This window comes from Strongylocentrotus purpuratus, unplaced genomic scaffold (assembly GCF_000002235.5).
Source record: "Strongylocentrotus purpuratus isolate Spur 01 unplaced genomic scaffold, Spur_5.0 spur5_scaffold_4, whole genome shotgun sequence".
In the NCBI taxonomy this organism is placed as follows: Eukaryota; Metazoa; Echinodermata; class Echinoidea; order Camarodonta; family Strongylocentrotidae; genus Strongylocentrotus; species Strongylocentrotus purpuratus.
In genome coordinates, this window is record NW_022145610.1 from 23940007 (window position 1) to 23955932 (window position 15926).

The following is a 15926-nucleotide window of genomic DNA, read 5'->3' on the forward strand; positions in this document are numbered from 1 at the left end:
TGGATGCTCATCTGATGGTGATTTATTGCCTAAAACCCCTGAGCTTCTGGGGGTTCCACCCCCTGGACCTCACGCCAGTTAGTGACCTACCAGTGTCACAAATAAGGTATCAAAATATGCTCATCTGACCTTAATTAAATGCCTAAATCCACTGAACGTCCGGGGCTCTGCCCCCTGGACCTCACCTAGGGCCCCAAGGTTTGTCCCTAGTGGCTCATCTGAGGGTAATTTTATGCCTAAAACCCCTGAGCTTCTGAGGGCTCCGCCCCCTGGACCCTATGCCAATGACTGTCCTGCCAGTCTCCCAAAATTAATAAGTTATCAAAATATGCTCATCTGACCGTAACTAAATGCCTAAAACCCCTGAGCTTCCGGGGGCTCTTCCGCCTCAACCCCAACAGGGGGCCTAAGGCGGCCCCTGAATGCTTATCTGACCGTTATAAAATGCCTCAAATCTCTGCCCCCTTGACCACATGCCAATTAGTTACCTGCCAGTGGCATGATTAAGTTATCAAAATATGCTCATTTGGCCGTAATTAAATGCCCATATCCCCTGAGCTTCTGGGGGCTCTGCCCCTAGACCCTATGCAATTTAGGCCACGCTCTACTTGATCGTAAATACTTTAAGCTCGCCCTACCACTTTTAAAAAGGTTTAGTGGGGCCTGCATGTAAGAGTGGATGATGCTGATTTTTTTTCGTCTGCCCCCCTCCCCAAACGTTATTGCTCATTACGCCACTGCTGCATGGTCACCATTATGTAATAGCTCGCATAATTTCAGATTTGGGTCTCCCCCCCCCCCCCCAAGAAATCCTGGATCCGCGCCTGCATGTATCGTGCCATCCAAGTCATCATAATTTGCAGTGTACATGTATTTTGAAGAAGAAAAAAAAATTAAAAATATATTCAAATATGACAAAGTGAACGGAATTAAGTTTTTAAATAGTTTTATTTCATTTATATAACAGTTCATGAATTTACATATCAACGGCAATGCCTGATCCACTTAAGTCTGAAGTAATTAAACCTCACAAGAACAACTGGCTTTTTCAATAATATTGAATGCATAGGTATCAAATGAATATAACTGAAAAGGTTGGGAGTTGTCACAGAATCTGGTATAAATTCAATCACTATTCGCCAGGGTCTTGTTGACTGTACTGGACTCAAGGGGCATGTTTGAGATGAGCTTCTAGTAACTTAGCCAACTGTCTCATGCACATTTTCTGTCTTATCTATCCCCTGTGCCAATTTTTAAAGCTCACAAACAAGGTAATTCTTCAAGAACTGGGATTAATGATGTCCTGATGATTGTTGGAGTTTGATTTTTCTTGCAACCCTACCGGAAGGTGGCATGCATCTTTGGACAGCTTTCTGATTACCTAGGAAACTGTCTTAAGCATCTCCTCTGATTCATGTATCTTCTGTACCGACTATTATCCACCACGTAAACACTAGTCATTCTAGAACTGGGAATAATTCTCTGGTGGAAAGGGTTTCAGTGCATCCCTACCAAATGGAGATACACCTAGCGGATCAGCTTCGGATTACCAAGGCAACCATTCCTGGCATATTCTCTACCACTCTTCTTCACGATAGAGTTGTCTATCCAGAACTGGAAGAATTATCCTGCTATTTGTTCTAAAAGAGGACTATATAGCACATCCTTAATAAGTGACTGCCAGCAGTAGATGCAGGAATGCACTATAAATGAGCTTCCTTGTCACCTAGGCAACCATCACTAACCTATCACATTCTATACAATGTGAAACTGCTTTGACAATCCTTCACAAGGTAGTCTTACCAGAAGGGGAAACCTGGGACCCGTTTCACAAAGCCTTTTTTCAATGACAAAAGACAAAAATCAGTGACAACTCTGTTGATAACCAATCAGAAGCAAGGATTTCAGTAGCTTATAACCAAAACTGTCATTTGTCACTGATGACAAGTTTTGTGAAACGCCCCCCTATTCTGCAGTAAAATCTGGTGCATACCTACCAATTGAGGGACAGCGCATATCACTCGTAATGATTCTCAGACGACAAGACAAAGGCATGTTCTCCCCAGATTTTCGAGTAGCAGATGTCCCGCTGTTTGTTTTAAAGGGAGATCCAGCCTTACAAGTTGAGGGTCAGGACTCATTACTCACAATTGATCCTCAAACGATGCTTGATTGCAAGATCTAAGGGAGCACCACATGCTCTCCTTGTCTGGAATCAAAGATGTCCTTCTGCTTGTTCTAAGTGATGTTGAGTTCATTTCTACTACAGGAGGGCCAACACCATTTACCCATAATTGATTGGAAGATCATGACTGACAGAAAGAGAGACAATACAGAGATAAATGCTCTCCAGATCTGCAAGAAGAGATGTCTCCATTTTCAGTAAGGTCTAATGCATCCCTATTGCGTTATAGCCGGCACTTGTCAATCATAATTGATTTTCAAAAGATGCCTGACAGACAGAAAGAGATGATACAAAGATGTATATTCTCTATATCTGGAATAGGAGATATTCTTTTGCTTGATCTAAATGACGCCTAGCGGATCCAAAATGGGTGGTGGCAGGTACACCTATACATACACAATTGATCCTTAGATGATGCTTGACTCAAAGAGTGACAAGAGAAAGGCACATTCTCTGGAATAAGTTTGTCCTTTAGTTTGTTCTAAATAAGTCTCATCTCAACGATACCGGATGATGGCCGGCACTCATCCCCCATAACTGGTCCTCCGATGATACCGGTCTTCTGTAACTCCAATCAGCTACCGGCTGACTTGCCGACGCCCTTCGGCATCTTCTTGCTCGATGCGTCCTCTAGTTCTTTGGCCTTGTAGTAGTGTGGAGCAGCCTCTAGCAACCAACCGTTCTCTATCTCTATCACCTACATCGTAGAATATAAGGGTAGGATTAGAAAATGTATGTTATATAGATGCTGACTAAAGAAAAATAAATGTTTTAAGTTGCTCAAGCGTGGCTATATACTCATTCGTGAAGTACTCTATAGGCAACGAAGCGATCACTCCCGATCACTACATAACACTGAGCGTCAAGTAACGCCTGGCTGGAATGCTCTCCTGGGAGTAGAGATTGTGCACACATTGTGTGCGGGTAAGCACTGAATCCAATGACCGGGGTAATAGTATATCTGTAAAGCGCTTAGAGACATTTGTATTAAGCGCTATATAAAAGTGGAATATTATTATTTTTATTACACTCCCGTGCATACGCCCGTGTGATGCCCTCTATATACCCACGCTTGAGCAACTTTCATATACAAGATCAAGTGCCTCTGCAAATGGTTGAGACTTCTAGTGCAACCGTCTTAATTGTGTTAAAGTAAATACTTTGTCTATAGCAAATGTCTATCATGCTTTTGTACTTAATGCATATTTCAGACTTACTAATTTTATTTACATACATGTTACTTTATGTTCTTGGCACCCATACTGAATTTCCTATAGTCTTGGAAAAGGCCCAAGGGTTGTAAGAATTCCACATTCCTTTTTTTTTTCGCCAAAAAACCTTCAGAAGGCACAGCAGAAATGAAAATAGACGAAAGAAGAAAAAAAAATCTTAATTGTTATACCTGTCTCATGAACTCCTTGGTTGTAAAGACAAGTTCATGATAGATGAGCCATCTTGGTTGTTCTTCAAACAGACCGCTATTGGGATGAACCATGACTGTCTGTTGGTGCTTGACTGTCTTGTAGTTACCTCCCTTACTGAAGCGTGCAGTATGGTAGAAGAAACCAGCGGTTACAGCCTGCAATATTCATTCAAAGATAGGAAAGATAGTTATTACTATTGCATTCAATAGGAATGTTTCCTCATTATTATGATTTAAATTATCATCATCATCATCACCATCATTGTCGACATAATAATCATTATCTTCATCAATGTCATCATCAATACCATCATCATCATTAACATCGTCATTAATATCATGATCATCATTATGATTAGTATCATTACCACTAGCACTATTAACATCATTCACCACCTCATCATCAAAACATAGAATTGCAGGGAGTTTATTTCACCCCACTACTCACCCCACACATAGATTTGCTTGTAATATTTATATATGCTTTGTATGTGTTTATTGTTTCTTTTAAAAAAAATTATTGTATTTTAATATTGTTATTTTAAGCAGGGGATGATCCCCGGTAAACCTCTGTGGTTTTTTTTATCACCCCCTCTGCAGGTTCATCTTTTGTTTTAATGATTTTATATTTGATTGTAATTTATATTGTCTTTTATGAATCTGTGGAAATGAAATTGAATTGAAATTTAAATCATCTTCATCATACACGTTATTATCACCATCATCATCACCATCTTATCATTGCCACTATAAATCAGGCTAGTACATTTCATTTCAGTCTTCTAATTTTCCTTGGAGGGGGAGGGGAGAGGGGGGAACACACTACAAGTATTGATATAAGAATGTCTTATTACCCTACCTTTCTAATAACGACACTATCCATACCACAGCTCACAATCTCCATCTCAACTCTCTCCATGAGTCCCTGGAGCTGATCACGAACATCCCGTGCCCGTCTCATCGATCGATGCTGGATGAAGTTCTCAAAGCACCATTGAGTTGAGAAGCCAGTCTCCACCCACTGCCCAATGAGAAAAACATTAATGATGATAGTAATAATGATAATGATAAAGATGATGATGATAATAATGATAGATAATGATAATGATGCTGATGATAATGAAGATATTGATGATGATAATTATAATAATGATAATAATAATGATAATGATAATGATAATGATGCTGATGCTGATGATGATGAAGAAAATGATGATGATGAAAATGATGATGATAATGATAATAATAATGATAATGATGATGATGGTAACTCCTAATCCCTGCCTCATCCCTATTGTCCTTTGGCAAGGCATTTAATCTACATTGCCACTCTAAACCCAGGTGAGGTACATGAGTACCTGTAGGAAGAAATGTGGTGTATGCTTTAGTGCCTTATCGTTGTAGGTCAACCAAAGGTTAATAAATCTGATTTCAGTTTATCCAATGGTGCTTTAGAGAAATATAATGAAGCTGAATTTTGTAATCTACATTATCTGCATTACAATCAATTTACGAAATATGATTCAACTCCTTGAGACAAAAGTATCAACGACAATGCTTAAATAGCACCTCGTTCTGTCATTCTGCATCAGCCAAAAACGGCTGTACAATCCAATTCTTGTTATGTAGGGGAATTCCCAAATATGATATGATTCCTGACTTGAGTATAATAATAATACAAATCATCTTTGTTTGATCAAAATCGGTTCAGAGACGGCTGAAATATCCATAAATATAACCATGTCTGACATCAATTTTGTGGTGCCCCACAAATATTCAGCAATTTTGAACCAGCCTTAAAAAAACGGTCTAAAAAAACCTTCAAAGCTATTTTAGGTTCTAAAAAGGCACTAGAAATGTCATAAATAAAAATAAGAGCAATAACCATACACTTTGAAGGCATTTTCAGTCTTTAACAATTCAATTCAAATAAATTCAAAAATGGTTTTATTACAGCACAAACATGGTTTATACAAATACAATTTTACATGAAAGACAGTGGCTGGAATATTCATGTTTACATGTTAGGCAAAATAGATGACACTTTTAAAGATATACATGTAAAAACAACTAGCAATATACAAAATAGGACTTTGATTCTGTAACTAAAAACCATAAACACATTGCACAAGTTATTAGAAATACAACAAAAACATGAGCTGTTATTGTTTACAAATTTCCTATTATGTCATAAAAGTCAATACAAACATGGTAAAAGGATTAAAATCGGTATATACATCTAAAAACAGCCGACTTCGGGGGAAGGGGGAGGAGACAAGCACTCAGTGTACCTGCGATAACGATAAAAAGTAAAAAATAATGGTTTTCAACTTTTGTTGAGTATATCAACTAAAAATGACAGTGGGCTATTTTTAAACCTTTTTGTTTTTAATTGAAATTGCTGATAAATGGGAATACGGCGAAGAAATATATTAGTGTGTTTTTGTGAGGTAACCAGGTCTGACAAAAAAAGTGATTTGAAAGGGGTTTTGCGAATTTTCTACAAAGTGCTAGTCTCCTCTCCCCAAGAGTTGGTAAATTACATACTTGAATACTATAATAAATGCTTAGCCAATCGGCATCTGCGCTTAAATGTTTCAATTGATTTGGTTGATTGAATTGAGAAAGAAAGTTTGTTAAACAGGGTGCTTGCTTTATACGAGAATTACCTTTTTGAATTCAGAATCCATATATGGGATGTCAAGAAGAGAATTAATTGAATAGCGGATACAGTATTTGAAGGTGGGATAATCGATAAGTTATTTTAAATATGTTGGGGCCATATGACATTTATAATTTTTAAAAACTAACAAACAGTAGTGATATATTAATCTTTGTTCGACCCATTGCCAATTTAAAGTTGTAAGAAGCGTACATTGTGGTGTGTTGTAATCCTTATTTAAAATCAATGCAAAATAGAGGTTTACAAGAGTTTTGTGGGGGTATTAGGCGTTTTATACAACGAATACATCCAAAAGAACGAGATATTTTAGTACTTATATATTTCATATGTTCAGACCACGTCACTTGTGATTCAAGTAAAACTCCTACTTATTTTATTGTTTCGACATACTGTAAGTTATTACCATTTAATTTAATTGATAGACAATTGTTCTCCACCTTGATCCAGAGGACAGTACCATAGTTTTCTGAGGGTGTATATACATCTTAGTTATCAAACCACTTACATATTCAATCAAAGTCATTCTGTAAATTTTCTTGAACTTCAGAAAAATTATTAGAATGATTAAAAATGACAGTATCGTCAGCATAGAGTGATATCTTGGAATTATTATGAAATTTTAAATTATTGATATTATTAATATACAGACAAAAAATCAAGGGGCCAAAAATTGACCCTTGTGGCACCCCGGATTTAACAGTTAAATACTCACTACAATGATTGTTTATATTAACACAATGTTGTCTACCAATCAAGTAAGATTTGAACCATCCATACAGCTTGTTACTTATGCCATAGAAAATTAGTTTATCAAGTATTATTTTATGTGGAATAACGTCAAACGATTTCCTAAGATCGTAAAATATAGTTAAAGTAATCTGATCCGAATTCATATTATCAAGAAGGTAATCAGTAATTTTGGTAAGGCATGTAATTGTGGAATGAAGTGGTCTAAATCAAGACAGACGTTCTGATAATAAATTATTTTGGTTAAGGTAAGAATGCATTTGTTTATGTATGGCTTTCTCTAGAATTTTTGACAAAGAGGGTAGTATTGAAATGGGTCTGAAATTATCAACACTAAACGTACCTCCCTTGTGTATCGGAGTGCTTTTTGCAACCTTGAAATTAAATGGAAATCATGAAATTTTTAATGATTTATTAAATTTTTGTAATGATATCTGCAGATAATTTGAGTAACTTGAGTAGCTTTTTTACAATCAATATTGCGTAGTTCATTTCTAACAAACTCTGATTTGATTTCTTGAAATTCGAAAGAACAATCGGTTTGAAATAAAGTTTGTAAAGAATTGAAATTGCCATCCACTATGCTAGGACGTGAACCAGTTTGTAGATTTGAACTCAAATTACTCAGTTTCATTTAATAAACTTGCCACCTTTACTTTGTCAGTTATTATTTCATCATCAATTAAGATTGTGTTGTTTACCTCCTTTTGCCTTGAAGGCAAGAGTCTTTTCAAAATCTTCAAATTTTTGCTCAAATCATTTCTGCATTCGGAGAACTCGTTTTGGTAATACTCTTTTCTAAGATTGTTGTTTAGGTTATTTGCTTTGTTTCTTTAATACTTGAACTTTTCACAGCAACAATCACACTTCGTCTTTTTATACCTTTTCTTATAGTAATCACGGTCACGTGCCAACGTAATATATATTCATCTGTTATCCAAGGCACCCCATTTCGTTTTCTTTCGACAGAAATAAAAGGTGCATGTTTATCATTTAATATTGTAAACACAGATTTGATATGAGACCACATTTTATCAACTTCAACATTTTCTTCATTGAAGTCAGCCCAATTTTGATTTCTCAAGTCCTCTTAAAATTTGCTTTCGTTAAAGTTTCGAAAAGATCAAAATTTACATATTTTCGAATGAAGCATTGGATTTTTGCCTTTTACGACTAGAAATATTAAATAGTGGTCACTAAAACCAATGGACATTACGCCGGACTTCAAGTTAGCAATAGAATTCGAGGTAAGTATTAAATCAATGAGTGTACTACTATGAGGTGTAACTCTTGAAGGCTCATTGATTAACTGATTAAGCTGGCAAATACGACCAATATCCTTAATATTATTAGACAATGTATCATCATTTCTCATATTACAGTTGATATCACCCAGCAAAACGATATTATTTGACAATGAAATTACTTTCTCAATATTCCCTTCAAGGATGGTAAAAAAATGTACCTGGGCAGGAAAGTTTCCTGTATAAAATACCAACAAATATGTTAGTTTGTACATTGCATATAGTAGAGTCATTAATGGAACGAACTTCAGGAGAAGCAGGATTTTTTCATAAAAGTATCTTGCAGGGTAAAACACTTTGAAGGATTGAGTGACATATTGTTTGATTGCGAACAGTATTGCACAGAGTTAAAGTATGGGTTGTAATTGTGAAACGTCTGTTGATTTACGACATTTTACTAAAGATAAATCATCGACATATTTGAAGTAATGTATAGGAATATCTTCACATAAATCATTAACCGTAGTTGAAAAAAGAACTCAACTATCCCTTAAACTGCAGGTGTTAATGTCTTAAGCATTTTGGATTACGAAAGTGAAACATCGTGGGGCAGCCAATATTACATTTTCCTTTTTTGCTAACAAAAGTAAAAATTATTTTTTATATGAACACTTCCTCCAACAAAGACAATCATTTTGTATTTCAAGAGGTAGGATAATAAATTTCAAGTGGATGAAACAAAGTTGCTGCATGGATGGCTCTGATCTAGTGACTCAGTACACAATTGATCAGCTTCTCTTTGGGTTGGTGGTTAACTTTATGATATTTTTACATATACTCATCAAATATCTTTTGGCTTTATCTTGGTTCAGTCATCACTATCTGGATACTGACATTGCAAATTCGTCTGGGATATCAATATTCTCATTGCAAGAAGGTGAAATCTTCAAAATCTTGAAGGGTACCTCATCTGCAGTTGGGGCCTCAAAGAGATTACAATCTTACTATGGTGATCTTGTGTAAATCACTCATTCACAGAAACATACTGGCCATAACGTGAACAGAACTGAAGAGATATTTTGGTTAGTGATACTTTAAAAATCTCCAAGGAATTTCTTCTGCAGCAGTGACATCCAAGAGATCACAATGTTCAAGTCAAGGTTGACTTGTTCTACCTCAAGGATTCCTCTCTGCTTGTGGATTGCATGTGTTTTATCCTTGTTTTCTGGAGCATTGCCTAGGAATGACATAGCTGAAAAGGATGGAAACTGGAGCTCTGTCTCCCCCAGTGGCTGCCAGCTAAAGAATACCAGCCTCGGTACCACAGCTATCTGTACTAATCTGGGTCTTCGGTCCGTTCCACAAGATCTTCCAAGCAACACAACAGTACTTGATCTCTCCATCAATGGGATAGTAACCCTGTACAATGAGTCTTTCTCCTATCTCCCAGACATCATCACACTTGCAATCAGAAGCAATCAACTCTCAGTGATAGAAGACGGTGCCTTTGGGCATTTGGGTAATCTCAAACAATTAATCCTAGAGAGAAACCGCCTAATGTCTCTTCCAGCAGGTTTACTTAGTTCAAATAGACTTCTCTCAGTGTTCCTTCTTGGTAGCAACAAGTTGAATTCTATTCCAACAGATGCTTTGCCGGGGTCTGATAATATCACTTTATTTGATCTGACCAACAATAACATCTCCTTCATAAAACCCTCAGACTTCACACCCCTTCAGAACTGCTCATCGATACGACTAAATCTAGGATTTAATGCACTACAAAATCTTCCATCAAACGCTTTCTCAGCTTTGAATAAGGTCAGGGAGCTGACTCTTTCAAAGAATGCTTTTCAGGAATTTTATATCTCTTCTATTTTGGGACTCAATGAAATTGATACACTGGTCTTGCAAAAATGCAAAATACATCGTGTAATTCCACTGAACCAAACTCATAACCAATTTGATGGTTCCCCTAAGATATATATCATAAATCTAAAAGATAACTTGGTGAGCTCCTTCCAAGACTTTGTGTTTTGGGGTTTGAATCAGACAAGTATTTTATTACTTCAATACAATCGCATAAATGTTTTACCAAACAGGACTTTTTGTGGATTAGACCAGCTGGTTGAATTAGATCTATCATATAATCGCTTACTAGCCTTACCCTTAGACATGTTCTCCTGCAATAAAATGTTACAGCGATTGATGCTTGTTGGAAATAAAATTGCAAGCTTGTCCATTGGTATATTATCTAATCTGTCCTCTATAAATCACCTAGACCTAGCTCGTAACAATATCATTGACATCGAGAAAGGCACCACCATAATATTTCCTTCCCTAGAATATCTGGATCTTTCTTTCAACAAATTCACAAAGATCAAGAGGTATCTTCTTTGGGGTTTCCCTAATCTCAAAATACTAAACATGTCTCACAATGATATTCAAGGTGGGTATTCTGCAAATGCCTTCATGAATCTAAAGAACCTCAAAGAGCTTTACCTCACCAATGAACCTCACCAAGTCATGAACGGAGCTTTTCGCAACATGGATGTTCTTTGCATATTGGATCTATCATTTTCAGGGTTGGCAATTCAAGCCAAACCCCAATTTACAAATGCTACATCTCTTGTCAAACTGGTTATGCGTGAAAACCGATTGACGAGCACAGATTTATTTAATAATATGACCTCTAAATCATCCTTTTGGGGACTTCGATCGTTGGTCAGACTGGACTTAAAAGGAAATCACCTAGATATGTTAGCACCAGGAACTTTCAACCCCCTGAAGCGTCTCGAAATACTGCTCCTCTCTCAGTCATCTATTAAAGTCCTAATTCCCAGTGTATTTGACAGTCTGACTTCTCTCACAAAATTGGATCTTTATGACAATGAGATCTCAGCACTTCCTGGAGACTTATTTCAAAGTCAGTCCAGGCTTGGATTCCTCTACATAACCAATAACAGACTTGATTCGATTCCTAAGACTCTATTCAATAGAACCATATCTCTGCACCACCTATACATGGAACGCAACAGAATCATCACGATAGAACCTGGAATAGTGTTTCCTACAAACAAGACGATGAGATTACACGCATCAGGGAACCCTTTCTCCTGTACATGCGACTTGAGTTGGTTTGTGGGGTGGCTACGTTCAGGCAATGTCGAACTCATCCATCCTGATGACACACTTTGCTCACTCTCTTCCATCAAAGACATGGTGCAATCGCCAATCCTTTCATTCCATCCTGATCAATACTGTGGCATTAATATCCTCATCACCACAGGTGTGTCCCTCTCTGCTGTTCTAGTAGCCATCCTGTGCTTGGTGGCATATCGGAAACGTTGGTGGCTCAACTACAAGCTCTTCCTCCTAAAACTAGCCATATTTGGCTACGAGGAAATCAACCAAGACTTTGATGCCCAGGACTACGAGTACCAGCTCAACCTGATGTACGATGAGGATGACCAGGAATGGGTGGACCAGATCATGAAGCCAGTTCTGCAGGAGAGGTTTCCACATCTCCAGAAAGTGGCCTTTGGCGATGACAACCTCAACATCGAGATGTTCTACATCCCAGCTCTCCACTACGTCGTTGAGAACAGCTTCAAGACTGTCCTCTTAATAAGCAACAACTCTGTGGATGAAGCCTGGTTTCTGACCAAGCTACGTATAGCCCTAGAACACCTCAATGACACCAGACTGGACAAGGTCATACTGATTTTCCTTGAGGACATCCAGGATGATGATCTTCCGTACCTGGTCCGGTTGTTCATGAGTAAGAACAAACCCTACATGCTGTGGACAGAGGATGAAGATGGCCAGGAACTCTTCTGGGCCCAGTTTGAAAAGAGCATGAGAGCCAACAGGGTGATCAATAGTGTTATTCCTGTTTAACCCGACCGTTACCATTTACAACAAGGCAAACTAATTGTCATCCAACAGACATTAAGAACCTCCATAACAATATCGACACATTTGCTTACCAGCAAAGAGCTGAGAACGTACTACATGTGTAACAGTCAATATGTGTGCCTCTACAATCCACATTTGCAGTTCCCTTGTCCTTTATATGTATTGAAGTCCAAGGTATTTTGTCCCTTACGTAACCCATAACATCAACATTTGCAGTACATCAGATGATTCTATCAAGGTGATACCCCCTACTTCAGCTTGAATCAGACCAGAAAACAAGGAAAGTTGCACTTGCGATGTGACTTTTTTGTTTATTTTTCTTTGCTGCTGCCCATTTCCATTGAACGGCTGGCATTAATTACCTCTACTTTCTTATGATTCCCGGCACCAGTCTTAGCTTGGTATTTTTGTGCACGCTCTTTTCCATTAGCTTCTGTTTCTATTGTCCGATTTGGGCTTTCTGATCATTCTTGCGATTTACTTCTGATGAATGCAAGAAGAAAACTGATTTAAAAAATAGCAGAAATGTCACAATAATGCTTACGAGGACTTCTTAATGGAGGCATAGTGCTACATTTCACATACCTACCAAACTTTAGAAGAAAAAATGAGGATCTATATTCTTTATGAAATGATGTATGTTAAATGTACACATTTAGAATGTCATATGGATTCTGAAAAATGTAAACAATTAAAGCTGCTGCAATTTGTAACTGTACATAATTATTTTTTTATATAAATATTTTTATTGCAAATCAAGAATAGAACTGGACTAGTTGAATTAGGGCCTTTGTTGAATGCTTATAGATGTAAGCTTTCATATGTCATATTCTCAAGTAACATAAATTAGGATATTTAGGACAAATCAATTTTCACACACTTAGTTATTAAACTGTACATATATTATTCATTCTCTGTATCTTGTCAAATTTACATTTCTGTCTTTTTGTTGGGATGTCAAATAAACTATAACTCATGAATTCTGAATGTTTCAACAACTGAAGAGGTGTTTGATAGCCTTTTCGAATTTGGAGAATTTGTACAACTACTTCATGTAATAAAGGAGGCATAACAGTACACAGAATACTGTACGAATGGTAAAGATTGTAAATATATACATATTTTAACAATATAAGAGTTGTCAAGCATTTTTTTATTTGGAGCTTAAATGTCTTAACAAGCACGTTTACATTTTTCATAATAATGCCTATAACTACTAGGTAGTGGAAATGTAATACCGTGCATGTTTAGACTACGTTGTGGAATGTAAAGGATGTATATGTAGATTGCTGCTATCAAATATTTACTAAAGTTTTCACTGTCTTTAAAAATTATTGTTTGTATACCAGATCCGAATTTATACTCATGTCAATATTTTAATTTCTTAAATTGATTTCAATACGATTTATATGACATATCGTTTGTTGAGAGCCCCCCCCCCCCTCAACAACAAAGAACTTTGTGCTCATTTAATACGCCACTGCTACGGTGTTGGGTCTATGTGTAACGCCCTTCTGTCTCTCAACAGAAGATACACATTACCATCACTCACAACTCCATTCTGAATCTATTATTATTACCAATTTCATTACAAACTCCTCAATTTATAGACAAACCTACCCTAATTACTTCAGATGTTAAATATAATTATTATGAAATGTCTAACTCATGAGCTAACATTAAATTATTTGATAATATGTAATAAATGACTGTAGCACATTGTTGTTTGTATATTAATGTATCAGATTATACCGTTTTAAAAAAAACTTTTTGTACATCATTTCTACCATTGTTATCTATCTGTTTGTGATTTTATTTGTATCTGAAATTTTATCCCAAGTTTTGATTGCAATTAAGGAATAATTAATTCTTTAAAAAAATATTATTACCCGTACTGTGTATATTTTAACAATAGATGAGCTTTTTTTTTAGTATTTGTGAATGTGTAGAATAAATTTGTTATTATTAAATTTAATTTCTTATAGATGATTAGCAAATGCTTTTATCGTTTTTAATGGTTTCGTCAATTAGGTGATATTTCCTATGGTGGCTGTATGATAACTGCTCCAGTGAATCCCGATTGTAACCGTTACGCTAATCTTAAATCTTTGGCATAATAAATCCTGTAGCAAATGGTCAGGTCACCTCTTACAGCATCTTGTGAACCTTGACCCACTTGAGTACTTTGGCAAGGTCAACAATCATCTAGAGGTTGCCCAATATGTGCAGGTCTTTAAGAAAATCTTTCCTATTCCTTTTTTTTTCTCAATGTATGTGTGTATATATTCTGATCGGCACATTTGCACCAAGTTTTATGGGAATAACATTTAGGCTTGTACTAAGATAAGAAAGTTCTATTGGTACACTTTATTAGAATTTTAAATCTACAATCAATTCATTCCTGAAAAACTTGATGTCACATTTGGATCATTACTCGTGAAAAATGTAATTATTATCGGATTGGTTTATATCAGTATCAATAAATTGGATCGAAGCACAATTTATGTATGGTTTCTTACTTCCATATCATACGATATCTATATCATGATTGCACGGTGATAGAGCTCTTCCGTCGTGTTTAGGGAACGAACGCTATTAGTATTATGGCCGAGAACGGTCATGAAAATCAACAAGACGTAGACAATTCTGGTTTGCGCATGCGCAGATTGATTAATTTTCGCTCGCATTACCGTTGTCTTTGCCTTCCGTCGTGTTTGCGAAAATGCTTCACTTTGTAGCCTTGGACATTAATTTAAGAAACCAAAATGAGATGAAACGATCATCATGATAACCATCAGTTTTGTGGTAAGTCAGAAATCCAATTTCATCTCTTTACGATGATGCATACAAGGCTCAAATTCTGTGTTTAATTAAATGATTCATTAAAAATTATGTTAACCAAAGTACTGCAACACACGGTAAATACAAAAAATGGGGTAAACATAAATCCAGATTTTGTTGTAATTTCTTTCATTCATTATAAATAAAAAAAATGAATATGGTCTGCATCATTCCTTTGGAAAATACTCTCACCACACACATTTTCAGATTTTGTTTACAATCACCCCCAAAATTCTATTCACTCCATTTCATGGACTAATCTGTGATTTCAATGTACAGTGACCTTTGGCCTTTAACCTTTGAACCACCTTTTCATATTCATATGGTTGTTCTTAACATTATAAGAATAGAGGAAGCATATCATTCTCTAACCTGGTTGTAGACATTGAGCATAATGTGAGATGATCACCGCCTGGAGTAAAGAGGTTTACCCTAGCGTTATCGGCGTGGACTATCTTTAGGTCGGTAGAAAACGGCAATTGTTAACCAAAAGCACAGTGGCGATGCTGAGAATCTCTTTTGAACACTTGTACCTGAATGAAATGAAGGTATTAATGGGGGGGGGGGGGCGGGGGCCGTGGGGGGGGGGGGGCTGAAAAATAATTAAGGAGAGAGAGCTTGACAGAAATAGACAAGATATGAATGCTCTTTTTATCCACTTTTTTTTTTCTTCTCAGTCTTAAAATAGGCCGGCAGCCAAGTGATAAAGTGCCTCAAAATCCTAATTAAAAGTCTTCTTTTACGTGGACCTACGTATACAGGGCCGAATTCACAAATGTGAATTCGGGCCATTAAGTCCCAGGCATAATCAGTGTTTACACCATTAACACGCATGTTTCTCCTCCACTTACACACACCGGTCATGTCCAGTGGTGGATTTGGATCGTC

General features: G+C 36.7%; 1 protein-coding gene across 1 annotated transcript; it reads right to left on the minus strand.

The window, feature by feature from the left end:
- Positions 1 to 929: 929 nt before the first annotated feature.
- Positions 930 to 15437, minus strand: LOC115929349 (pre-mRNA-splicing factor ATP-dependent RNA helicase DHX16-like). The gene is made up of 4 exons (XM_030998182.1): positions 15411 to 15437; positions 4468 to 4629; positions 3588 to 3764; positions 930 to 2882 (listed from the first exon to the last, which is right to left on the minus strand). The coding sequence occupies exons 1-4, from the start codon at positions 15429 to 15431 to the stop codon at positions 2760 to 2762; spliced, it is 483 nt and encodes a 160-aa protein (XP_030854042.1). The 5' UTR covers positions 15432 to 15437; the 3' UTR covers positions 930 to 2759.
- Between the last annotated feature and the right edge of the window lie 489 nt (positions 15438 to 15926).

Excerpts from the sequence above, each read along its gene's own strand:
- LOC115929349 (XM_030998182.1), bottom strand. The coding sequence starts at position 15,431 with ATGCTCAATGTCTACAACCAG. Across the intron at positions 4,630-15,410 it reads TGCTCAATGTCTACAACCAG|TGGGTGGAGACTGGCTTCTC; the intron begins GTTAGAGAATGA and ends CTCATTGGGCAG. Across the intron at positions 2,883-3,587 it reads CCAAGGAGTTCATGAGACAG|GTGATAGAGATAGAGAACGG; the intron begins GTATAACAATTA and ends TCTACGATGTAG.